The sequence below is a fragment of the Desmodus rotundus genome, chromosome 8, assembly GCF_022682495.2.
Source record: "Desmodus rotundus isolate HL8 chromosome 8, HLdesRot8A.1, whole genome shotgun sequence".
Lineage (NCBI taxonomy): Eukaryota > Metazoa > Chordata > Mammalia > Chiroptera > Phyllostomidae > Desmodus > Desmodus rotundus.
This window is the reverse complement of record NC_071394.1, coordinates 27632625-27660252: the sequence shown is the minus strand read 5'-3', so window position 1 is coordinate 27660252 and position 27628 is coordinate 27632625. Positions and strand designations below refer to the sequence as shown.

The window sequence follows — 27628 nt, the reverse complement described above, 5'->3', positions numbered from 1 at the left end:
ATACCTTTATTAGATTTAACACCGACAGTGAAGTTAATCTTACATGTCATTATGGATTAGTTATAAATAGAGATACTGATATTCCTCACTTTTTCTTCCTTTTAAAAAAATATTAATTGTGGTAAGGTACACATAACAAAATTTACCATCTTAACCATTTCTAAGTTTACAGTTTAGTTTGATGTTCCTCCTTTCACTGAGCTTATTGGGCATAAATTAACATACAAAATTAAAAGAGTCCTAAACAATGTATCTTTGTATAAGCTATCTTGAATGTGATCTAGGTACCTTGCTTGCCTCACCCTAGTCCTGCCCTGTATTATATGTATTATATCATTAGACATTTCCAGATATTAATGTATTTTTGAAAAGTTATAAGATGAAACTGGATTCTGATTAAGTGATTAAAATATGGGCCCTAAAGTTCTGAGGTTTTTAGAGTAGTGTCCATTTTCCAAAAAATGTTTTATGAATCAAAATAAAAAACAGAAAACCCTGAAGCTGTCATCAGGAAGAACAGAACATTATAACTTAAAGCCATCAAAGGATTATGCCTTTAGTGGACTTTTGAGCAAGTAAATGTGTTTGGAATCAGAGTTTCTGGAAAGTTGATTTTTAAGCCAAAGTTCATATTTTCTAAGTCCATGTTCTTTTGTATTAATGATAGAAGACTTAAATTGCATAAAGACATAAATAGTATTTGTTTTTCAGTGGGAAAAGGACCTGTCACACTTCATTGTAGTGGATTATTTTATAGTGCTACATGTATTCTTGAACAGTTTTTTTAAAATATGAACTTGGTTTGCAGGCCTTTTCACAGTAGATTAACATAAACTGAATTGTTCTTTGCAGTTTTTCTCTATCTGCTGATTAGCAGAGATCCTGTGTTTTACACTTCAAAAGCTACCTTTTTATCCAGAAAAGCACATAATTGGCAGTGGCGTGCAGTTGACAAAATAAAGTGCTCTGGCCTGGAATTCACTAATGAAGGAGAACGCTGTCCTGGTGTTTGCCAAGCTCAGTTTTCTCATCTTTTACACTGAGGATAATGCTGATGTCCTATGTTATTTCTTGCGTGTGTTTGTACTTTTTGAAGTCTTCTGAGTGTGTAGCATAGTGTAATGGACTCTTTGTTTTCCACACTAAACATCCTTGTCTCCTTCTTTTGCGAATAATGCTCTATTATTTCTCTAGGGAACCAATTCCCACATTTTGTGTGGTTTTGGTGAGAGTACCAAAGTTTCTCAAGTACCATATAAGCCAGTTAAGGTAGACCAATTGAATTTTTCTCCCCGGAATTACATACAGAATATGACCAGTGATGGTGTAATCATACTGCATGAAACAGTTGATGTCCTCGTGTCCACTGGACTTCCTGGCTTGTCTCCAGGATTAAATAAGAGTAGACATTCCAGGCTAGAAAGACCAAAGGTTAATCACCTAAATGTAAAAGTGATTTTTTTTTACAAGTAATGCCAAAAATGTTCCACACAGGACCACATTTTTATTTACACACACTGAGAAAGTAACAGTAATTGAGTGGTAGTTTGGTAGAAGGGAGGAGTCTGAAATGCAGACCTAGGAGTCTCTGTGTCTTCCCCACAGGAAGAGTATGGAGACTTTTAACATCACTCTGAAAACGAAGACATCCAACGTTCACTTTTGAGGTTTTTAACCTAACGCACTAAATAGGTATATTTAGATTTCTGCTATGTGTATAACATACCCAAAGCATTTTCTTTTTTTTTTTTTTAATTTAGCATTTTCATAAAGTATTAAGAATTTATAAAATAGGAAAACGGTGGTTTCGGTAATTGTATATTTGTTGTAGTACAAATGAAATATTTTCGTTAACTCTATGCACATAGATAGTTCAACCATAAGCAGCAGCATTTTAAAACAAACTGTGAACATCTGTAAATCCCTCAGGGTTAATATATGGATCTGGCAGGTAGTAGATATTTAGTATGTTTATTGACTTTGTTTACTTAGCAAACATTGAGGTGGCAGTTATTATGTTACATCTTTCTATCAATGCTGACTTCACTGCATTTGCAGATGAGAAGTGTGAAGTCATAGGCAGTTGAAATAACTTGTCAGAGGTCCCAGGCTGGAGTTGGACTCTTGACAAGTCAGTTATTTAAATGACCCTACCAGGTTGTCTCTGTGGTAAACAATTATTTTAATTAACATCGTATCTGATGCTAATAAAAATAATTGTGTCCACTTGTTTCACAATTATTCACTTAGGACTGAGTACGTGCCAGGCACTGTACTGTGTACTGAGAATGTAGAGTGAACGAACAGGGGGTGTCTGACATTATGCAGCTTGTGTTCTCCTGAACATTCTCTAGGGCTGTAGGTATTTTCAACCCTGTTGTTTCAAGTTTTTTAAGCACTTGGACTATGTCTTTTGTCTCTGTGTTCCTTACTTCCAGATCAGTTCATGGTAAATATTAAAGAATTAATGAGTAAAAAAAGAAAACATGAATGAAATTATATCCTGAGATGTTTGCTTATTTTTGTTTTTTGTTTGAAACTTTCCTGAAAAATAAAATATGTTCACACAGAAAATACATCATTCTTTAGCAATTTTGCAAAATATAATTATCACCTAAGTTTCAAGTTTTAAAGAAAAAGAAACATGTTATTTGGTAATAAGAAATAGGAACATTATTTAAAAGGACACAGAATATAGTATAACATTTAGAGCATTTAATGTAAAGTGTTCTATACGATAGACAGTGGCCTAAGTAAAATATTCAGATTAATATGTAAATGAAACCTATCTTAGCCTCTTCTTTTTAACTGAGTTGTATCACAGTACAGGGCACACAAATTAGAAAAATCTAAGTTTACCGTACCTTACATATGGGCGTACACAAAGGCATATATCTTTTTAACTGTCACATAAGCTTAGAAATTTCAGAAAAAACTGCATGACAGTCATTTCATTTATTAAAATAAGAATACTGAGTAATTTCCGCTTTATTGGTTTATCCTCAGTATATAATACTTAGATATGTAGCCCTTGACCTACTAGGAATCAAAATAGAGGTGGTTCTCCTTCAAGAATTTGCAATAATCCCTTCACTTTAACACATGAATGTGTTCAATATTGGGGAAAGAACACGTTGCTACCAAAACTGAAATAAGATCCTTGAAACAGAAAGGATGTTGCCATGGAAAAATGAAGTAACACTCAGTGCAGCTGTGATGCATTAATGAATAGGATATTTTTTTAAAAGATCATTTGTGTTTGGTGTGGCTCAGAGGGTCCCAACCAGATGGTTTCCATGAACATGATCTGACCCCCAGTTTGAGGACTTCTTACTGGCAGATGACTTCATTTTCTTGCCCTTGGATTGTCAGATCCTTACATTAATGCAAAATTTACTGCTGCAGATTTCTGTTCACTTCCATAAATCATTCAACATTTTACATTAAAACCACAATTTTAGACATACAGTTTAACAGTTATTTTAAAAGTGTAAAAAGATTTATGTGATAGCTTTAGTATATATAATAGATGTAACATTATAAGTTTGAGCAATTTGGATTATGTATATGTTTTGGTTCTTATCATTAAGAAATCCTCACAACATATATCATGTTTTAGAAAGTTGCTGTGTATTTCATGCTAATCTCATTGATTCTGTATGCATTGCTAAAGGCTGTTAAATTTGATGAAATAATTTACTTCTGAATTAGTGGAATTTTGGAGCAAATCAATGTTGGAAATTTTGGCACAATTTAAGTTTGTTTCTCAGGGCTAACATGTATATGATTCTATATGGTGGCATATTAAACTAATTACCTCACATCATTGAAAGGATTTTTTTAACATACCATTAATACCTATATAAAGTGTAAAATACTGATTCTTTATAGTTTGACCCTGCAGCCATAATTGGTGTAGGGTCAAACTCGGTGTGCTCGGTCTAGCTCGGTGTGCCATTTTAACTTGCGTGATTGAACATCAGTAATGATGTGTGCTAAAAACTTAAGAACTTAAATGTAACACATCTGAGACAATAGTCTTCTATTTCAGGAAGATATGTTGATATTAAGTCAATTAACTACTTAACGTGTACATATTTAAATTATCTAAGCTGCAAGATAAAATTCTAGAACTAAAAAATGAGCTCATACTCCATGAACCCAATGTATTTATTTTTGCAAAATTTTACTTATATCTTTCTTCACTAAATTCATCAGTTTGTCCATGCACAGAACTGTTGAAGCAAAGATGAGTTAAGTTTGCTTATTTATAAGGCTAGGAAGTTATTTATTGTAACAAGGAATTCCAGACTTGTTACGTATCATTTTGCTCTCACTAAGGAATATATTAGCCCCAAGAGAAGTAATGTTAACTGTGTTCTTAGTTATCATTTATAAAAATATAGTATCTTTGTTAATATAATTTGCTAGGCTATTGAAGTATTTATCAACCAAACAAATTTTATTTTTTATTATACATTCAGGTAATACTTCTATATGCCAAGTATTTTATAGAAAGTTAACAGGTCATACTTTTAAGTTTAAAAATAATTCAAGTATGCTAGTCTGTTTGGGCAATTTACTAGCCAGGTCCAGAATGTTACTTTGTAAGAACCAACTAAGACTACTGGACTTTAGCCTACTTTGCTTTTGAATTAAGAACTCAGGATGAGATGAAGTCAAGTTTTGATTTAGGTTTAGTCTTCTTTTAACTCTCTAAGGGCCTAGCAACCTAAATAACTATATCAGGGCCAGGGAAGCCTGAAACCACAGTTTAGGTAAGTTTGAAGTATGATAATAGAAAGAAATACACTCTGATTTTTAAGTCATTTGAATGCTCTTCATTACCATGTATATATACACACACAAATGTGATACACACACACACACACACACACACACACTTGAGCCTTGGTGTACATGTATATAAAAAGAGAAAGTATGCGCTAGAAACACATTCTGTTTTAATTCTTTGCCTAGAGATACAATCTGAACATTTTAAACATTTCGTTCTTATATTTTAGTTTGTAAAGTAAAACAGGAAGAGCCAAATTCACATAGAAATATAAATTTGTGGTCTTTTTTAATTTAATTTTATTTTTTTAGGTAAGAATAATAAAATGCTAGTCAGTTCTAAGGGCTTAGATGGTGTTAACAAAATCTAATGAACTGCAAAAGGAGGAGGGTTTTCTCACCTTTTATGCCAGCACATTTTGTAACTCAATTATGTTTCTTGGAAAGAACCGTGGAAAGGCAGATATGTTTTCATCTCATGTCACTGTGCCCTTTTGATCAAATTTATAGCAAAAAACAAAACCTTCAAGTATGCAATATTTTCTTTTATTTGCTTCCCTGTTTATTCTGGTAAAGATGTTAGTGTTTGAGGGTCTGTTTACTCCCAGATTTAGTCTGATCCAGATATTCTAATTCGACTTTTCTTTTCTAGCTTGAAGCACAGTCTTGTTGCGTGTTCATTCCAAATGATAGCCTGCCTTCCCCAAGTACGATTGTGTCTGGTGACATTCCTGGAACAGTCAGAAGTTGGTACCATGGACAAACCAGCATGCCAGGAACGCTTGTCGTCTGCTTGCCTCAAATAAAGATTATCAGCTCTGGCCACAAGTATATGGAACCTCTGCAGGAGATTCCATTTGTCATCCCAAGACCCATCCTTGAAGAAGGTACATTTAAAGATATTATTTTACGGTTATTCTGTTTTATATTGATAATTTTAATTTTGCTTTTTAAAATATGTTAGTGCATGTATGAGTCAGTCTTCTCACTGAAAGACCTACAGGAAGGTAAACTAAATGATCTAAAGACAGATTCACAAAGTCAGTGAACATAAACTAAGCGATGCTGTTTATTGACATCCGCCTTTCAGTCATAATCATGTATTTTTATATGTATGTAAGTGGCGGCTATGTACAAAAGATTATATACAATATAGTATAATCATTAAAATGCTAGAAAGGTAAAATTAGCTTGCAAAAGAAGTTGGTTTCCGATGTATGTGTTAGGCTGAACTAACTGTTGATTAGGTTTATCTTAATTTAAGCCACTTGGCTTATGAATGGCTATGTTATAACATATATAAATATACAAATGAATATATTATTTATTTATATCAAGCATAATGTACATTTAGATTTCTCATTTATTTAAATACAGTAGATAATTGTGTGATGATTAGAGCCAGGACTCTTTAGTAAATACTTGATTTCTGTTATTGCAGTCTTTTCAGTTGCAAATTCATACCCTTTTGAACTTTGACATATTTGGCTCAAACAGTGTGTGAACCTGGAAAAGTTCTAAGTCTCAAAGTAAATAATGTGAATTTATATTTTAATAACAAGGTATAAATTTTCGACAGTGCCAAACAGGTCAACACCTTGTTCATATTATTAGAATGTAAGTGTATGAATCCTGATATCATAGAGATTACTATTCATACTGTTACTGAAAAGCAGGTACAGTCTGTGCAGTTTTGACTATGACTTGATGTTGATTTCTCTCTCTTTCTCTATATTGAAATTTTAATTGAAATCTAGTTACCTCAGATTAGTCAGAATTAAGCATGATTTTACTGTCAGAAATTGATGCTTATGTTTAATATTATTAAATATGAATGTCCATTATCATAAAATTATAGGATTCTGGGGCTAGAATGAAGTTCTTTAGAATTTTTCTTACTCAACCTTTTCTTGATGCAAGAATCGTTTTTCTAACGTATTGGACATACCCATTCTTTGCTACTTGCTTTTGGTTATAGGGAATTCTTTATTATCACAACAGATGCAATATATTGTATAAGGATACGCTAGCCTCCTAAAGTGAGTGGGAGAGTGGCCCCTCTTTTTGTTTTAACTCTTGAATAATTTTTGTAAGCTAAAATGATTTGTCCCTTGATTTTTTTGTTGAAACTCCTGATATATATAAAACAACTTTTAAAGAGTCTGACATTAAGCCTTTTGAGTTCATTTTTGTGTATAGTGTAAGAAGGTGGTCTAGTTTCATTTTATTGTATGTATCTGATCAATTTTCCCAAGATCATTTATTGAATAGTCTTTCTTTTCTCCATTGTATATTCTTGCCTCCTATGTCATATATTAATTGAACATGTATGTGTAGTTTTATTTCAGGGCTGTTCTGTTGATCTATGTCTTTGTTTGTATGCCAGTACCATGCTTTTTTGATTACTATAACCTTGTAGCATAGTTTGATATTACATAGCATGATACCTTCCACTTTGTTGTTCTTTCTCATGATTGCTGTAGCTATTCAGAGTCTTTTGTGATCCATAGAAATTATAGGAGTATTTGTTCTAGTTCTTTTAAAAACACCATTGTTATTTTGATAGGGATTGCATTGAATCTATAGATTGTTTGGGCTAGTCTCGACATTTTAACGATGTTCATTCTTCCTGTCGTCAGCATGGCCTATGCTTCCACTTATTTGTATCTTCTTCATTTCCTTTCTTTAATGTGTTATAATTTTCCAAGTATAGGTCTTTTACCTCCTTGGTTAAATTTAGTCTTGATACTGGGTTGGCCAAAAAGTTTGTTTAGTTTTTTCTGTAAAATAAACGATGTACTTTTCATTTCCACCAATAACTTTATTGATTTGGATATTTTGAGTATGTCAGCTATCTTCTGTGTGGTATAATGTTGATAGTTCTCAGTTAATGTCTCAATTTGATCGCTATCAACTTCAACTGGTCTACCTGACCACAGAGCATCGTCCAGTGAGAAATACCAGCACGAAACTTTGCGGTCCACTTTCGACATGTTTAATCAGTCACAGCACCTTCTCCATACACTGTACAAATCTTTTTTTGCATTTCAGTTGCATTTTTACATTTCTTGAAATGATGTGCCAAACTGTTATTTTTTTCCATCTTCAATATTAAAATGACTACACAAAAATTCACCAATTTTGATAACCTATTTTAAAATGCACGCTGATATGATAGCTGTTATGATAGAATCTAACAAAATAGTTTCAAATGAACTTACAGATAACTAAGCACTAACTAGAGCCATCTTACAGAAAAAACCAAATGAACTTTTTGGACAACCCAATGTATTTTTTTGATGCAATAGTAAATGGAATTGTTTTCTTGTACTTTCTCTTTCTGATATTTTGTTATTGGTGTATAAAATACAACTGGTTTCTGAATGTTGATATAATGTTGTGCTACATTACCAAATTTATCAAATGTGGCAACTTTTTGGTGGAATCTTTAGGGTACGCTAATAGAATATCATGTCATCTGCAAATAATGACAGTTTTACTTTCCCATTTGGATGCTTTTTATTTCTTGTCTGATGATGCACTAGGGCTTCCAATACTATGTTGAAAAACACTGGTGAAAGTTGACATCCTTATCTTGTTCTTGGTCTTAAGGAAAATGCTTTTTGTTTTTTCTCTCAGTATGAAATTATCTGTGTGTTTGTCATGTATGGCTTTCATTATGTTGAGATATGTACCCTGTATTTGCACTTTGCTTAGAGTTTTTGTCATAAACGGATGTTGGGTTCATCAGATGTTTTTTCTGCATTTATTGATATAATTGTCTGATTTTTAGCCTTTATTTTGTTTATGTGGTATATCACATTAATTGTTTTGTGGATATTGTATGAACCTTGCATCCCAGGAATAAATTCCACTTGATCATGCTGAATGATGTTTTTAATGTATTGCTGGATCTGGTTTGCTAATATTTTGTTGAGGATTTTCGCATCATTATGTATACTGGCATAATTTTGTCTTTTTGCAATGTCTTTGTTTGGTTTTGGAATTAGGATAATGGTGGCCTCATAAAATCAGCTTGAGGGCCTTTCCTCCTGTTGAATTTTGGAATAGTTTAAGGAGGACAGATGTTAATTCTTCTTTGAATGTTGGGTAAAATTCACCTATGAAGGCATTTAGTCCATGATTTTTGGTTTTGGGGGAGATTTTTTATTACTAATTTGATTTTATTCATAGTAATTGGTCTGTTCACATTTTCTGTTTCTTCTTGATTCAGTTTTGGAGGATTGTGTGTTTCCCCATGTACCCATTTCTTCCAGGTTTTCTAATTATTTGGCAGGGCTTTATCTTTAATCACCCTCAGTTGTGAACAAGGTTGTTCAAATCACCAGTTTTGAAAATACTCAAGCTATTTGTTTTGCCTACCCCTGATTTTCCTGACTTCCTTCAGCCCCTGGCTTTAATAATTTTTACCTTTTGGGAAATACATTAATTAATTTTAAAAGATTTTGTGTGTGTGTGTGTGTGTGTGTAAATCAAGTTATTAATTCCATTCATTGTATGTGCTATATATAAGCAAATCATAAATATGTTATTTGCATTTCTTTTTGGCATTAAGGTCATTGGGGGTACTAGACCTACTATGTTGCTGGGAATAGAATCCCTCAGTAATTCAAAGGTGTTGTGACATTTTACACCCTTTTATCTAATTAAAGGACTGACTGCCCCGCTATTTTTATCTGTTCAATGCTCCTTTAAAATCCCTCTTATTCCTACACCACTCCTGCCAACTTCTGTTTGTTCTTTTTGTATGACAGAATATTTTATTCTCATCTTGTTTTTCAAGTACATTATGAATGACTTAAGAATTGCAGAAATCTCCGTCTTTAAAGCATAAGATATTATTATATTCTGATTTTTTCTTAGAACTTATTTGGATAATATGTTAGTTCATTTTGAACTTCAAAAATACCAGATAGAGAGGGCTAGAATCAGATAGAAAATTGAAGTCTGTTTGTCATACTCCTTTGGAGAAATAGAGTAGTTATATAACCAACATTGAATCCTAAAGGAAAAAACAGTTTTTTAACCATGTAGTTATTTTCATTGTCCAACCACACCCTGAGGAAAGTAGATTAGTTCAAGATATTTACATCTTTTTTAGGTATTAAAAAACTGCAGATGTTAACTTTTTATTAAGAACCACAAATTTAACTTTTTTCTTCATTGTAAAGGGTGTTTATTTAAAAATGTATTTGTGTAACACTTTGATGCATGCGTATAAATAATAGTGTACTCTTTATCCTTATATCTGTGCATAGATGGAGAAAGAATCTGAAGGTCTGTTTACTCACTTTTTGAATTTTCATCTAGTCCTCCGGGCTTCAGTGCCACTGTGCATTCTCCTTCTCACACATCCTGGAGCATTAGAGCCGCCAAGGATAGAGGTCATGCATCCCTTTGATCCTGTATCTAACCCCTCTGGGGCTCACTCACTTATCCTTTATCTGTTGTATTTCTGGGTTTCAAATTTTTGTGATAATTCTTATCTCCCGTCACGTCCTCTCCTTATAGTCCTTTTGGATTTATATATTTCTTCTCACTGTTTTTTGGCTGGTTTCAGAATTTACGTAAGTATTTTAGTCATTCATGTTCAACTAGATATAGAATGTGCCTAAATCTATATCACTTTCCCATTTTACTCCTTTCTAGACTCTTTCCTGATATTGTTGTTTTCTGTTCAGCTCAGTTTTACTCAGTGAGTGTTTTTTTGGTAAGTATAGAGCAGGGGTGTCAAACGCATTTTCACCAGGGGCCATATCAGCTTCATGGTTGCCCTCAAATGGCTGAACGTAGAGCTCCTTGCCCCTAGTTAAGGAGTAGTTACATTTATACAGTCCTAAATTACATTTGGCCCTTTGAAGGCAACTGCGAGGCTGATGTGGCGCCCAGTGAAAAATGAGTTTGACACCCCTGGTATAGAGGATAGACTTTTGGAAGGTAGGAGGGGTGCCAAGGAAGGTAGGAAACTGAAGGGAAGGAGGTTAGTTAGATATTGCAGTCAGTTGTTGTGGTTGTTTAGAAATGTGATTGTCAGAGCCAGGATGATGGTGATGGGGATGCAGAGAATGGGAAGAATAGAGAAATATCAACCAAAAACTGTCAGAACTTTGTGATTGGCTTAGTTATGGATAGTGAAGTAGTAAATGTGTAGAATGGCACTATGGTTCCTAACTAGGATGTCTGTGTAGATGTTTGTGTAGTTAGTAATTTGATTAAAATAAAGAAAACTTTATGTTTAGATGTGGAAGGCAAAATGTATGAATTTAGGTTGGAACAGGCTGTGAATTGCTTGTGAGACATTCAGATAAATACATCTAATGAGCTGTTGCGTATATGAGACCAGAGCTCAAAAGAGAGGTCTTTTCTAGAGATGTACAATGATAGCTGGGAAAACCATGAAAAACGCTGTGACCACTCAAAGTCATTTATTTAGTGACAAGTAAGTAGAATCTAGGTAGAAAAGGGGAATACTCTGTGTTGGAAACTGTAAATAACAGGTAAGGTAAATAAAGGAAAATCATGAAGAAATAGTATCATGGAAGAACTATTGTAGCAGATCTGGTAAGATAAGGACTAAAAGATGTGAAAGGTAGTTGATTTCCCTCATTATGATACTTTCAGAGGAACAGTGTTCACAACTCAGATAAACAAATACACAGTGTTGTATTGAAAACTGTTTGAGAAGTATGGGAGGGAGAAGATGGATATATATACACCTTCATAATCTTTCGTTGCAAACAACAAAGTCAGGATAATTTAAGTAAAAATGGAACTCAGTGACTCATTGTCTATTTTCTACTATGGAAAACGACTTTGACTTTTAAGTTTCAGTATTAATCCCACCATTTTACTCTTGTGGTTATTGAAGACCATGTTTCCAATTAAAACTTTCTTTTTTTCCCTCTTTTCCTTGTCATCACAATCTCTGTGAAGTACTTTTCCCTTACTCTTTGTCTTCTATTAAAACCATAATTTATTCAAACCAATTACATAGACTGAAGAAGGAATGGACTGAAAAGAATAAAGTTTCATATATAACTAAGGTTTTATGTTTCAAACCTTTTATTTTGATGGAAATACTCTAGTGTATTGTATGTATATAATACATAATATGTATTTTATGCACTTTTTGCTTTGTTAAATAGGAATTGTGGCATAACATGTAATCTTTTTATTATTCAGCATTATTTATTTTTCCAGGTTTATTGAGATACAGTTGGCATATAACTGTATAAATTTTAGGTGTACAACATGATTGTTGGATATAGATACATTGCAAAGTGATTACTACAGTAAGTTTAGTTAACATCTGTTACCACACATAGTTATAAACTTCTTTTCTTGTGATATGAACTTTCGAGATCTACCATCTTAGCAGTTTTTAAATATCTGTTACATTGTGGTTAATTTTAGTCATCATGCCATACATTGCATCTCCACAATTTCTCTTATATCTGGAAGTTTGTATTCTTTGATCACCTTCAGCCATTTTGCTCATGCGCCTGCCTCCTACCTCTGGCAGACACCAACCAATCCACTCTCTGTATCTGTCGAGGGGTGTTGTTTTTTTTTTTTTAATTCCACATAGAAATCAGACCACATAATATTTGTCTTTCTCTGTTTGACTGATTTCACTTATCATAATACCCTCAGGGTCCAACCATGTTCTCACAAATGGCACGATTTACTCCTTTTTTCTGCTTAAATAATATCTTGTATGTGTGTGTTTGTTTATGTGTGACATTTTCTTTATCCATTCACCCATTGATGGACACTTAGTTTATGTGTTTTGGCTATTATAAATAATGCTGTAATGAACATGGAAGTGCAGATAGCACTTCGAGATGGTGATTTCATTTCCTTCAGATACATACCCAGAAGTGCAATTGCTGGATCCTGTTGTAGTACTATTTTTCAATTTTTGAGGAAAAACCTCCATAATGTTTTTTCATAATGGCTGTACCAATTTATATTCCCAACAATAGTGCACAAAGGTTCCCTTTTTTCTATATCCTTGCCAACACTTTTCTCTTTTTTTATAATAACCATCTAAACAGGTGTGAGAGGATGTTGTGGTTTGACTTGCGTTTCCCTGATAATTGGTGAGGTTGAGCACCTTTTCATGCACCATTTGGCCATTGTATGTCTGCTCTGGAAAAATTTCTATTCGGTTCCTCTGCCCGTTTTTTACTTATTTTTGATGATTTCAAAAAAAATTGTTTTTGTTCTATTAAAAACAGAGACATTTAGAATTAACTACTGATAATACAACAATAATAAACCTAAAAATGACTGAAACAAATTGTGTCTGTGCCCCCACCAGCAAAACTCATTCTAAGAAAAATCTCGAAACTCATTACAAAAGAAGACAGAAACTTCCGAAAGGTATTTAGACAGTTCTGTTTAAACATGCCAGTCTTACTGCTGACACAATGACTTCTTCCTTAATGATTAAGAACATTGTTTTCTTCTTAAAAAATATATCTTCTAGTGGTACATTTTAAAGAAGTTATGATATTCACAGATTTAAGAATTACTACTGCCAAAGTAAATTTATAAGACAATTGCATGTCACAGGCATATGGATTTTTTAATTGTTATTCTCTTCTTTGTCACAATTTTTCCTTCTTTGCCCTCCTGTGCCCATGCCACCCCCACTCCCACAGTCAGTCCCCACACTACTGTCCATGTCTGTGGGTCATTCATACATGTTCTTTGACTAGACTCCTCTTCTTTCCACCATTATCTCCCTTCCCCCTCCCCTCTGTCTGCTGTCAGTGTGTTCCATGTTGCCATGTGTCTAGTTCATTTTTTTTCATTAGTTTATTTTGTTCATTAGATTTCTCTTACAGTATTTTTCTCATACCGACTGCCTGCTTGTTTTTAATCGGAGTGTGTGTGTGTGTGTTTGCTACAGAGCTGTATGAGTGTATGAATTCTTTGCATTTTTTGAATATTAAAGACATTATCAGATGGTTGATTTGCAAATACCTTCTTCTATTTCATAAGTTGTCTTTTCGTTTTGTTGATGGTATCCTTCACTTCACTGAAGTTTTTTAGTTTCATGTAGTCTGACCTCTTTTGGTGCTTTTTGTTTTAGTGTCAAACCCAAAAAAAAGATTGGAAAGATCAGGTCAAGAAGCTTACTCCCTATGTTTTCTTGTAGAAGCCTATACGATCAAGTCTTTGACCTACTTTGAGTTCATTTTTGTGTATGGAGATAAGGACCCATTGTCATTCCTTTGCATGTGATTGTTGTGTTTTCCCATTACCACTTATTGAAAAGACTATCCTTTCCCCATTGCATGTTCTTGGCTCTTTTGTCATTAATTAATTAGCCATATATACATGGGTTTATTTCTTTACTCTTATTATGTTCCATTGATCTATGTGTTTTTATGCCAGTACCATATACTGTTTTGACTACTATAGTTTTGTGATATAGTTTAAAATCAGGAAGTGTGATGCATCTAGGCTTGTTCTTGTTTCTCAATTTTGCTTTGACTATTGGGGTCTTTTGTGGTTCCATGTACATTTTATGATTCCTTATTATTATCATTTTGTGAAAAATACCATTAGATTTTTGATAAGGATTGCATTGAATATGTAGATTGCTCTGGGTAATATGGATTTTTTCCATATTATTTGGGTAATATCCTTCTAGTCCATGAGCATAGATTATCTTTCCATTTATTTGTGTCTTTTTCAATTTAAGATAATCATTAAAATGCAACAAAAACAAAAACAAAATGGGAGCATTTTATTCATGTCTTAAAGCTTTCTCTGTATTCTGAAACATCCAAAGGAAACATAAACTTGACTTCAGTAAGCCTTGACACATAATATTCATCTTTATTGACAAGGGAGCTACTTGGCCCAGAATTTTTGAGGAAATTTATTTATTTTTTATATATTTCTAAAACCTAGGCTGACGTTTTCATCAGCCATCTCTCCTCACTATATTGCTCATTCCTGTAGCCTATTTCTGATTCTTCATCTTCCCATCTGCCTGCATATCTGACCCATTTATTCATCAGTTATTTATTGAGCACCTACCATATGACAGATACAGAATGCAGATTTGAACCAGATGAAGATGGTGTCTGCTCCCTCATATTTTATAGGCCACGGACAGGAGTCATGCAATAAACAAATTTAGTATCTTTTTGAAAAGGTTGTGAGGATTAAATCAGATAATGTATGAGCACTTTAAGTATCTGTCACATGACAACTGATCAGTAAAAGCCATTATAGTTTTTAATATCTAAGAAAGATTTCCAAATTTCATGGCCTGGTTTCCAATCTGCTGTTTCCCATTTACAATATTCCTTCCTGGTTTCTTACACTGCTGTGTTTCTGGAACCAGGTATGGAACCCAGTCTCTCAAATAAAAATAAAACTCTTCACTTACTTCAGTTCCTTTATAATATCCACTTTACATTAAGCTTTAAAGAGTAGAGTTCACTGAAGATTTCCTACTAAAGGCAGAAATAGTACTGGTGCACCCCTATCAGACAATTTTAAATCTCTGTTAGTCTCTCTTGGACACTTCTATACTTTAGAATTCTTAGTAACTTTGCCACAAGAGATTCCTCTTCCTGATTCTTCTCTCTTCCTCCTTCTCTGCTGACAAAAGGAAATTCAAATCCCTCTGCCTTTGTCATATAGTTTAGTTATTTTTGTCTGAAATCCCTTCCATGGCTTCCTATCAATCTTTGGGTAAATTTAAAATCCTTAACATCACCAACAGAATACTGTATGAGTTGGCTCTGCCCACACCCATTTTTTCTGCTACTCTCCCACTGCTAACAATTGCCCACCCACTGTCTTTTTTTAAAGTATATTTTATTGATTATGCTATTACAGTTGTCCCATTTTTTTCTCCCCTTTATTCCCCTCTGCTCTTCATTACCCGCCACCCCCCAGCATCTCCCCCTCCTTGGTTCATGTCCATGGGTTGTGCATATAAGTTCTTTGGCTTCTCCATTTCCTATTCTATTCTTAACCTCCCCCTGTATATTTTTTACCTACTAATTATGCTTCTTATTCCCTGTACCTTTTTCCCCATTCTCCCCCTCCCCTCCCCACTGATAACCCTCCATGTGATCTCCATTTCTGTGATTCTGTTCCTATTCTAGTTGTTTGCTTAGTTTTTGTTTTTGTATTTTAGGTTCCATTGTTGATAGTTGTGAGTTTATCGTCATTTTAATGTTCATAGTTTTTGATCTTCTATTTCTTAGATAAGTGCCTTTAACATTTCATATAACAATGGCTCAGTGATGATGAACTCCTTTAACTTGACCTTATCTGGGAAGCACTTTATCTACCCTCCCATTGTAAATGATAGCTTTGCTGGATAGAGTAATCTTGGATATAGGTCCTTGCCTTTCATGACTTCAAATACTTCTTTCCAGTCCCTTCTTACCTGTAAGGTTTCTTTTGAGAAATCAACTGATAACATTATGGGAACTCCTTTGTAGATAACTGTCTTCATTTCTCTTTCTGCTTTTAAGTTTATCTCCTTATCTTTACTCTTGGGTAATGTAATTTTGATGTGTCTTGATGTATTTCTTCTTTGGATCCAGCTTCTTTGGAACTCTCTGAGTGTCCTTGCATGTCTAGTTCCTTCACCAGATCCGGGAAGTTTTTCTTCACTATGTTCTCAAAGTAGTTTTCAGTTTCTTGCTCTTCCTCTTCTGCTTCTGGCACCCCTATGATATGGATGTTGGAACATTTAAAGTTGTCCCAGAGATTCCTTAGCCTCATTTTTTTGAATTTTGTTTCTTCATTCTGTTCTGGTTGGATATTTAATTTATTTCTTCCTTTGTTCCAAATCGTTGATTTGAATCCTGGTTTCCTTCCCATAACAGTTGGTTCCCTGTATATTTTCTTTTATTTCATTTTGCACAGCCTTCATTTCTTCCTTTATTTTGCAACCGTACTCAATCATTTCTGTGAGCATCCTGGTTACCAGTGTTTTGAACTCTGCATCTGATAGGTTGGCTATCTCCTCATTGCTTAGTTCTTTCTCTGAAGTTTTGATCTGTTCTTTCATTTGGGCCATATTTCTTTGTCTCGGCAAGCCTGTTACGTTGTAAGGGGCACAGCTCTCAATATTCACCAGGGCAGGGCAAGCCTCTTTGCTGCTTTGTGGCATGTATGTGGGGGAGGGGTCAGAGAAGGAACAATGCCTCTTGCTCTGCTCTCGCCACATCTTCCGTCACTTCCCTCTCTTCACACAAGCAGATTGTGCCCTTTCAGGTGCTGATTCCTAGGTAGGTGGGATTATGTATGTTCTAGGATCTTGTGAGTCTCTCCAATGAACTCTCTTACAAGACTGGGAGTTTCTCCTGCCATGCAACCCCCACAGTTTTTTACAGCCAGAGGTTTTGAGGCTTTAGCTTCCCTCATGTGGTTTGTTCCCCAGTTCTTCTGCTCTGCTTACCCACACATGAAAGTGGGATCGCCTGGTCCGCCAGCCGCTGCCTTCCCTTGTGCTCTCTCGCCCCAGCTGCCTGTCTCCACCCCTCCTACTGGTCTGGATGAAAGTTTCTTTAACTCCTTGGTTGTTGGACTTCCATACAGTTTGATTTTGGGGGGAAGTTCTAGTTGTTTTTTGTGTTTAAATTGGTTGTTATCCTTCTCTGGCTTGTGCAAGGAAGCAAAGCATATCTACCTTCACCTCCATCTTGGCCAGAACTCCTTACTTTCTGTTTCTGCTGATATTCCTTCAGACCCTAGTGCTCCTTGGTTCCCGCATTCCTGTGTGTTGCCCACCCAGTGTCTCTGTAGCTGCTTCTGTGTTTTTGGAACAATCACAGCTCTGTCCTATATCAGGGCCTTAGCAAGTGCTACAAATGTGCCTTCCTCCTTGATCCTTTCTCCAGGCTTCCTTCATATTCTCATCTTTCATATATTAGGGTATTTCACTTTTCAAGTCCCCCTATTCTCTGCTCTTATTGTACCTGACTCATCACTTTTACTATCCTCATCTGAATAATTTTTGCTCACCATTTGCATCCCCTAGTAGTGTGAGAAGGTCAGGAAATACATGTATCTTGTTCACTGTTCCATTCTTGTCATCTGTCACAATACATGGCACAAAATTGGAGCTCACTAAATAAGTGTAGAGTATGCTATTTAGTAAATGGCATATTTAGCAAACTCTTTTGGTTGCTATAGGAGAAAAAAGTTTCCTATAAGAGGAAGTCAGCTTCTAATTTGTCTTCAGGTTCATAAATAATGGAAGAAGAATTCCTAGTCATTATGATTTGAAAAAACCTAACCCACCATTGCAGAGGTGGTCCATAGGATAAAGAAGATGAGTTTTCATAGATTCGAAGCTCATTCTATACTGAACTTAGACCTCTAAAGTTTAAAGTGAGGAACTGTGTGTTGAAATGTGTCATCTGATTTCAATTGCCGGGGGAAGGGAGAGATTATCTCTAATATACTCTAATATAGCCAGATTCGATCTGCGTAGGGTGTTTGGGTCAAAACCCAACATCTTGAGTTTCACTAGGGAGCACTTGCAGTGAGGCCTGCAGATGTAATTTGCTGCGTCCAGCTCACACCTCTGAGCAGATGGGTTTCTACACTGTGCCCAGCAGAGGTTTGTTTTTTCTTCTTTGAAAGATTTGCCTGTGACTCTAGTAAAATATTTTGACAGAAACGGAATATTGAGATCATTTATAAATTAAAACTTTGCTGTTGTTGGATTTAGTGAATTTTAATAGAAACTGATGTGAAAATCGTTGAGCACCTATGAAAAATAAATGAAAACTTTGCTGCTATTGGATTTAGTGAGTTTTAATAAAACCTGATGTGAAGACCATTGAGCTCCTATGAAAAACATGAGGGCTGTTTTTTGTGTAATTCTGGTTTACTTTAGTGGTTTACATTTATTGTTCCATTTTATATTTTTTAAAATGTCATAGTTTGACCATTATACTTTCCACTTGTTGTGAAAGATGGTGATGTACTACTGTAATAGTGTCTTCTCCAGTTTTACTAAGTGTCTTTGACTTTAGTCCTATATCACATGTAAATGGGATTCCTTGGGGAAAAGAGGGAGCTCAGAAAAGAGCTTCAGATTTGTCCTTGATATTGTTGTTTTTAAAATAAATCTGTTGAAAACCATCATATATGTATTAGAAATTAAATTAAGCTGTTGAATTGCCTAAATGTAGTTAATATATTGCATTGCTATAGACATTATTCTCTTCTAAGTAGCTCACATCCAGCCTCCTCCTTCATTTGTTTCGCTGTGGGTTATCTGACTTTTAAAGGCTGGAAAAGGGATCTTCCTTTATTTCTTTCTTTCCTGTTAATCAATTTTGCATTTTCTACCCTCCACACATTTATTTTAAAGACAAAACCAATACGGCAGGTCAGCATGTGGTCATATTTTCACTTATCACCTTTTTCAAATAAACTATGTAATTTATATTAAGATCTTAAAAAGTGTATTTTTAAAATGATACCAAGCTAATATGTTCTCATTAAAGAAAATTTGTTTTTTATTGAGTTATAATTGACATACCTGTAAGTTTAGGCTATAAAAGATTGATTTGATACATTTGTATATTGCAATATGATTACCACTGTAGTACTAGCTAACAGTACTGGGAAGTCACTGTCCAGTCACATGATTACTATTATTATTATTATTATTTTTTTGGTGATGAGAACTTGAGATCTTGTCTCTCCAACTTTGAAGTCTAGAAAACGTGCTGTTCACTGTAATCACCACACTGTGCATTAGGTCTCCAGAACATATTCATTCACCTTCTGGTTGCAACTGTGTACCCCTGAACAGCATCTCCCCAGTAGTAATAGTGCCAGCGTAAAGGTGCTCGTTCATCTAAGCTGTCTAATTTACTGGGACGTGTAGAGTTGTTCGTAATAATGCTTCTATACTCCTTTTAATTTTGGGGGGTAGAAGTAATAATTCTTTAATTTCTGATTTTGGTAATATGGGGGTTCTCTCCCTTTTGAAAATTTTAACCTTTGTGGTTAGCCTACCTAAAAGGTTGTGAGGTCGCTCATCTATTCATAGAAAAAACTTTTGGTTTGGTTGATTTTTTCTGTTTTCTATGTCATTGATTTCTGTTCTTATTTTTATCATTTCTTTTTTCTTTTTGCTTGGTTTTGTTTTCTTTTCACCTCATTTTTTTTTTCTCATTTCCTAAGGAGGAAAACTGAGGTTATTTTATTTATTTTTTATTAAATTTATTGGGGTGACATTGGTTCACAAAACCATACAGGTTTCAACTGTACAACTTAACAAAAGATCATCTGTACACTGCACCATGCACCCATCGCCTAAAGCGAAGTCTCTTTCCGTCCTCATTTATCCCTCCTTTGCCCTCTTCTCCCTTCCCCTGCCCCTGCTTTTTCTCTGGCTATCACTGTACTGCTGTCTGTTTCTATGAGATAGATATTTGCTTAATCCCTTCACCTTCTTTCATCCAGTCCCCTAACCCCCCTTCCCTTTGCCAGCTCTCAGTCTGTTCCACGCCTCTGTTTCTATTTTGTTTGTCAGTTAATTTTGTTTAATAGATTCCACATATAAGTGAGATCATATGGTATTTGTCTTCCTCTGATTGGCTTATTTCACTTAGCATAATGTTCTCCAGGTCCATCCATGCTGTTGCAAAGGGTAAAATTTCATTCTTTTTAGTGGCCAAATTTTAGTATTCCACTGTATAAATGTACCACTCCTTTTTTTTTAATGTAACTATATTTAAACTTACAACTATAGGGTTTGTTTTTATACTTATAACAAGAGAAAAATCCACATGACATCTTAACTCTCCCATTATTACTAGAAGTCGTCCTGCAACTTGTTTTTTGTCTTTTGTTTTTAAACTTTAACAACGTGATTTTTTTTTTAGTTACTATGCATAGAAGTTCTTCATTCTTCTTTTTTTAATGAATTTTTATTGTATTTTTTCCCAAGTAGTATTCCACTGTGTAAATGTACCACTGCTTTTTTTACCCACTCACCTCCTGATGGGCACTCGACTGTTTCCTGATCTTGGCTATTGCAATAAGCTGCAATGAACCTAGCAGGGCAGGCATTCTTTTGAAGTAGTGTTTCTGGTTTCTTTGGATATATTACCAGAAGTGGGATTGCTGGGTCAAAAGGCAGTTCTATTTTAGTATTTTGAGTTAACTACATACTGTTTTCCACAATGGCTGCACCAGTCTGCTTTCCCACCAACAGTGCACGAGGGTTCCCTTTTCTCCACATCCTCTCTAACACTTGTTTGTTGATTTATTGATGATAGCCATTCTGACAAGCTGAGGTGATACCTCATTGTGGTTTTAATATACACTTCACTGATGATTAGTGACCTTCTGCATTTTTTCATATGTCTGTTGGCCATGTGTATGTCCTCTTTGTTGAAGTATTTATTCAGGTCCTTTTACCATTATTATTATTTTTTTTATTTGTTAGAGAGTGGGAAAGGGAGGGAGTGAGAGAGAGGAAGAGCAACATAGATGTGTGAGAGAAACATCAATCGGTTGCCTCTTGGGCACACCCAAATGGAGATCTGGCCCACAACCCAGCCATGTGCCTCTGCCCCTACCGAGAACTGAACCAGGGACGCTTCGGTTTGCAGGATGACACCCAACCCTCTGAGCTACACCAGTCAGGGCCCTTTTCTCATTTTTAATTGGGTTGTGTATCTTCTTCATGTTGAGTTGTATAAGTTCTTTATATATTTTAGAAATTAACCCCTTACCAGATATATCATTATCATACATGTTCTCCTGTTCAGTGGGTTCCATTTTCATATTGTTGATGCTCTCTTTTGCTGTGCAAAAGCTTTTTGGTTTAATGTAGTCCATTTGTTTATCTTTTTTAAAGTTTCCCTTGCCCTAGGAAATATATTGGCAAAAATATTGCTATGAGAAATGTCCAAGATTTTACTGCCTATGTTTTCTTCTAGGAATTTTATGGTTTGCAACATACATTTAAATCTTTAATCCATTTGATTTGTTCTTGTGTATGGGGTAAGTTGGTGCTCTAGTTTCTTTTTTTTTTTTTTTGCATATATCTCTCCAATTTTTTCAACACCATTTATTGAAGAGACTTGTCTTTACTCCATTGAATTCTCTTGCTCCTTTGTCAAATATTAATTAACTATTAAGGTGTGGGTTTATTTCTGGTCTCTCTTTTGTTCCATTAATTTGTATGCCTGTTCTTTTGCCAATACCATGCTGTTTTGTTTACTTTGGCCTTATAGTATAGTTTGATATCAGGTAGTGTGATACCTCCAAGTGTGTTCTTCTTTCACAAGATTGCTGAGGCTATTTGGGGGTCTTTAATGGTTCTGTATAAATTATTGGAATATTTGTTCTATATCTGTGGTATATACCAATGGTATCTTAATAAAAATTGTGTGTAATCTCTAGATTGCTTTGGATAGTATGGATATTTTAATGGTGCTAACTTTTCCTATCAATGAACATTGTATGTCCTTCCACTTATTTGTATCTTCCTCAATTTCTTTCTTCAATGTCTTATAATTTTCCAAGTGCTTCTCTTTTACTTCCTTGGTTGAATTTATTCCTATGTACCTTTGTTGTTGTTGTTGTTGTTGTTGCAATAGTTGTTGCAATCCAATAGTAAATTGGATTGATTTCTTAATTTCTTATTCTGATAGTTCATCATTTGTATATAAAAATCAATTATAAAAATTATAATTACAAAAATCAATTATATAAAACTCATTTGGATTTTTTCAATTTAACAAATTTAATTAATATTTCTGGATATTAATTTTGTATCCTCCTTTGCCAAATTCATTTATTATATGTAGTAATTTGGAGATGGAGTCTTTGGGGTTTTCTATGCACAATGTCGTGTCATTTACTAATAATGACAGTTTTAATTCCTCCTCTTTATATTGGATGCCTTTTATTTCATCATCTTGTCTTATTGCTGTGGCTAGGACTTCAGGTATTATGTTGAGTAAGAGAGGTGAAAGCAGACATCCCTATCTTGTTCCTGATCTTAAAGGGAACACCAGTATTTTTGCCAATTGAGTATGATGTTGGGTTGGGTTTGTCATATATGGCCTTTATTATGTTGAGGTATGTTCTCTTTATTCCTTCTTTGCTGACAGTTCTTTTAATCATAAATGGGCGCTGGATTTTATTGAATTCTTTTGCTGCATCTATTGATGTGATCATATGATTTTATTCCTTCATCTTGTTCATGTGATGTACATGCTTTGCGTATATTGTACCAACCTTGCATCCCCAGAATAAATCCCACTTTGTCATTCTGTATGATCTTTTTAATGTGTTGCTGGATCTGATTAGTTAATATTCTCTTGAATATTCACATTATTTGATACAAAACAGTATTTTGTTTGAAATATAGAATCTTGGTTACAGAGCAAATAAAACTATGGGTTGCTCATTTTTATTGTTCTCTCCTCCAGGCATTTCAGCTGTTCTCTGCTAGGAAAATTGATTACACTTTTTATCATTTCTAATGCCTTTATTCCATGAAAGTACCCATTACTTAATTAAGATTACTTAGAATTAAAGAATGCTTCACTTAACTGTCTTTAAATTAATTAAGTGCTAAGTGGTTTGGCAAACAATGTCAGCAATTTGGGCTCATTTATAAGTATTTGTGGAGTATAGTGTATCTATCTTGAAAGTGTTAACCCTCACAGTAGGTAGTAAAATATTCTTGATTACCCTCTTTTATATTTGAAATAAAAACCAGCCTGAGTCATACTGGATTGTGGAGCATAAGGGAAAAATTAGAAGAGGAAGGTTTTATTTGTGCATGTATATGTATGTGCGTGTAAAATGAATATTTGTGCAGATAATGGCTTGTGTTTGGTAATATTTTTTCATAATGTTTAATTGTGGGAATTTGTCATTATATGTTAAGTCTTCATCTTTAAGGTAGATTGCGCTTTTTTAAAAAGACAAGTAGCATGCTAAATAAATGGACATAAAATATTAACTCAAAAGGTTCTTTTAAAGACTTAGAATATGATGTACCCAATCTATTTATTGGTCTGATTCCAAAGTAGAAGCAGAAACACATATCTGAGACAGTACCAACATCATTTGGGATTTTTGTTTTTTCAATTTAACAAATTTAAACATGGTGCCCTTCATTTCAAGATAACCACCATTTAGCATTTCTTAGATAACATAAAATTTGAAAACTATATATAGCTCACTACCAGCTTTAAAATATGTAACCTCAAGTTATTCCAAAATATTTTAAGACAAATTTGGCAAAGCCTTTATTTTGTAAATAGCATGGAGCTTTGTATAGGTTTTAAAATAAATTTAAAATTAGTTACAGATGGTTTAAAGTTTGTCATTTTTTTCTTGGAGGCAAAATATTTTAAGTCTTAAAACAGGAAGTTTACCACAGTGCTGACCACATATTATTATGCATTTCTCATTGTTTCCATTGAAGTTATTGTAGACTACTATGTGAGTTTATTTCCAAGTCTCAAGTTCAAACTTTCTGATTCTAATTTTATAAACTACATTTGGTCAAGACATTTTGAATATTCAAATTTATGAGAATTTACCTTGCAGCATTTATTATCACCTTTCATGACACAAATGCATATTTAAAGTTCTTTAATATACACATTTCTTGTATGATAAACTTAATTCACTTTGGGTTTTTAATTTTTCTTGGCACTGAAAAATAATGTGAAACTAAACTAGAATGTGATCTTGGATCTAATTCTCTGTGGGCATGTTCAACACTATAGGGAGAAAAAGACTTCAAGGAAATTTAACAATGTCAATAGGGTTTATGATTGAGAGTCATAGGGCAGAAGATAGATTCTGACTGGTTTTGGTTTTTATCATATATGTTTTCTAAATTATCTTTAGTGAGGTACTAGTACCTTTCTAATTAGAATGTATATAAATATTTTCATTTTTTAAAAATAATTGAGCTACTTAAATAGAAGTTTATACTATGCAGTTTATATTGACAGGTAGTAGTAGAATTACAAGTTCAAAATACAAGTTATAAGGAACATATTTTCTGTCAAATTGGCATCACAGTAACAAATGCTTATAGATATTCTAAATTGAGTATACTTATAAAATTATTTCACAAAGTAGTTTTCCTATAGCCACAATAAAAAAGATGGTTTTAACTCACAAATTTATATTAATGAATTAATCTGTAGTAAGAAAACAGTATAAAAGAAAGAAAGGAATTTTGCTCTTAATCCTGAACTTTATCAATGCTTATATTTTTACTAAGAATATTTTATTTAAGAATAACATTCTACTTGAAAGTCCCCACAGGCAGGTTGCGAACTGTATCTCGGGTCTCACCACCAGCGATTCTGATTAAGTAGATCGAAGTAAAAAACCAGAGTCTGCATTTTAAATACGCACTTGCATGATGCCGGTGCATGTCATCCAGGAGACCATGGCAGATTGTTTGTTCTTTTCCTCTTTCATTCCACGGCCAGATCTGGGATCACAATGAATCCATGCAAAGGTTATTGCATTTTCCTAATTTGACACGTTCTCTTGACATCTCAGGTAGTGCACACTCCTTCAGTAGCTGCGCAATGCAATGCACTAGGGTGAAGGAAAAGGAGGTTAGAACTTCTGTTCATATTTCTATCCCATTTCCTTCATGTCCATTTCTGTGTGTTTACAATGTGTATAATTATTGATATAGTAGTATATTATAATAAATACAAATATAAACAATTTTAGAAGGTAATATAGCATGCAGATTGTTTAACACAGTAGTCTTGGGATACTGTATTATTTGCTTTTAATGATGCTGTAATAAATGTTGTATAATTCAGATTTAGACAACAGACAGCTTACTATCAAGTGACAATTAACTACAATTTTGTATGTGTGCTTCCCTACCCTCTTTTGTCTCCTTTATCAGGCGATGCTTTTCCTTGGACTATCAGCTTGCATCATTTCAGCATATATACCCTTTTTGGAAAACAAGTGACACTTTGCCTTGTGGATCCTATGGGTTGTACTTCTACTCTAGCAGTTACATCTCAAAAACCACTCGCCACAGCACCTGATACAAGACATTCATTTGTTGTCTGTCTTCACGTTGACCTAGAGTCACTTGAGATAAAATGCTCGAACCTCCAGGTTGGTACATTTGACTTATGAAAGGAAATGTAAAATAATGTGATTTAGGAACAATTGTTTTCCATTTTGTTTCAGGCTTTCTTTTCTATTAAATGTCCTAAATTATTTTTAACAAGGCCATCAAGATCAGAATGGCTAGATTAAGAATTGCTTTGAAGCTCTCTCAAGTACTGTAATTTAAACTCTTCTGAAAATGTAATGGTGGCAGCGTAAATGCATCTTTTGGCTGGTGGAATGAAATCAGTTGCAGATGTAAATACTTAAACACTGCAGAACTGCTTTACCATCAGACTGTAAGAGTCTGTTGAAGTGGTCAAGTGTAATTTTCAGTCAGATTGTCACTCAGGACTTCTTTTGCTCAACATGTACTATTTTTTTAAAAGCACTGTTTACTATTTTAAAAAGGCATTTTGTTAATCTTATAACATTTAGGTTGGTGTAGGCCAAACATGTTATATTTTACAGTTTTGCAATTTAATATGAATTTGAATCACCTAGGTTTGTTCCAATTATTAATTGTACAGAACGTAATACTTGTTTATTTGACCTCAAGCAGACTGTAGTATATAGTTTATCAATGTTGTATTCTCATTGAAAACTTTTTTTAATTTTTGTTTATTGATTTTAGTGAAAGAGAGGAAGCAAGGGGTGGGGGGCGAGAGAGAGAGAGAGAGAGAGAGAGAGAGAGAGAGAGAGAGAGAGAGACAGACTGATTTCTTGTTCTGCCCATTCATGCATTCGTTAGTTGGTTCTTGCATGCGCCCCGACTAGGGATCACTCGACCTTGCTGCATCAGGACGACTCTCTAACCAACGGAGCTACGCAGCCAGGGCCGAAATCATGTTTTTAAAAGAATACTTTTTAGAGTATTATTGGATCTGACAGGTCAATAATAATAAATCTATGTTTATCCCAGAATTAGTGGTTATAAGCCATTATTTTAAAGTATGTTTTTTAAAGTGAGTTCAGCTATATCTTATAGAGCCCCTTACTGATACCATCTTTCTTCTCTCTCTCTTCTTCCTCTCTCTCTCCCTGTACTGTGTACTCTACAGTTTGTTTAATTTTTATATTTATTTGTGCATGTTTAAAACATTAAACCTGCTATATATTAAAAATTGCCTTATTATAAAATGCATATAATTATTATTCTATTACGATCCACAGTGGTATTGGAAAGAATAATTATGAAATAATTAATACTTTCATAGATTATTTCCTGAATGCTCTTGCCAACATTTGCTTAAAAACATTTCCAAAAGGAAGGGAAATTGTTATGGGCTGAATTGTCCCCTCCCAAAAGATTCATTGAACTCCTAACCCCCAGTATTTAACTATGTGGCCTTATCTGGCAATATGGTCATTACAGAGGTAAGTAATGAAGTTTAAAAAGATGTCATTAGGGTAAGACATAAGCCATAATCTAATGTGACTGGTTTTCTTATAAAAATGGGACTGTGGATGTACACACACACACAGAGTCAATGTGAAGATACAATGGGGGAAGAGTGCCTTGTGAAAATGCAGGCAGAAATTGGACTAATTCATCCACAAGCCAGAGATTACAAGGATGTCTGGCTACCACCAGAAGCAAAGAAGAACGAAATGGATTCTACTCAGAGGGAACATTGTCTGCTGATAAATTGATTAGGGACTCTGACCC

General features: G+C 34.2%; 1 protein-coding gene across 4 annotated transcripts in view; it reads left to right on the top strand.

Moving 5' to 3' along the window:
- VPS13B (vacuolar protein sorting 13 homolog B) overlaps window positions 1–27628 on the top strand; it is a 669566-nt gene that overhangs the window by 280629 nt on the left and 361309 nt on the right. For all 4 annotated transcript variants that reach the window (XM_024572260.3, XM_024572257.3, XM_045181664.2 and 1 more), the window contains 2 exons: window positions 5447–5681; window positions 25745–25965. In XM_024572260.3, coding sequence (XP_024428028.2) covers window positions 5447–5681; window positions 25745–25965 — 456 coding nt within the window. The remainder of the gene's footprint in view (window positions 1–5446; window positions 5682–25744; window positions 25966–27628) is intronic.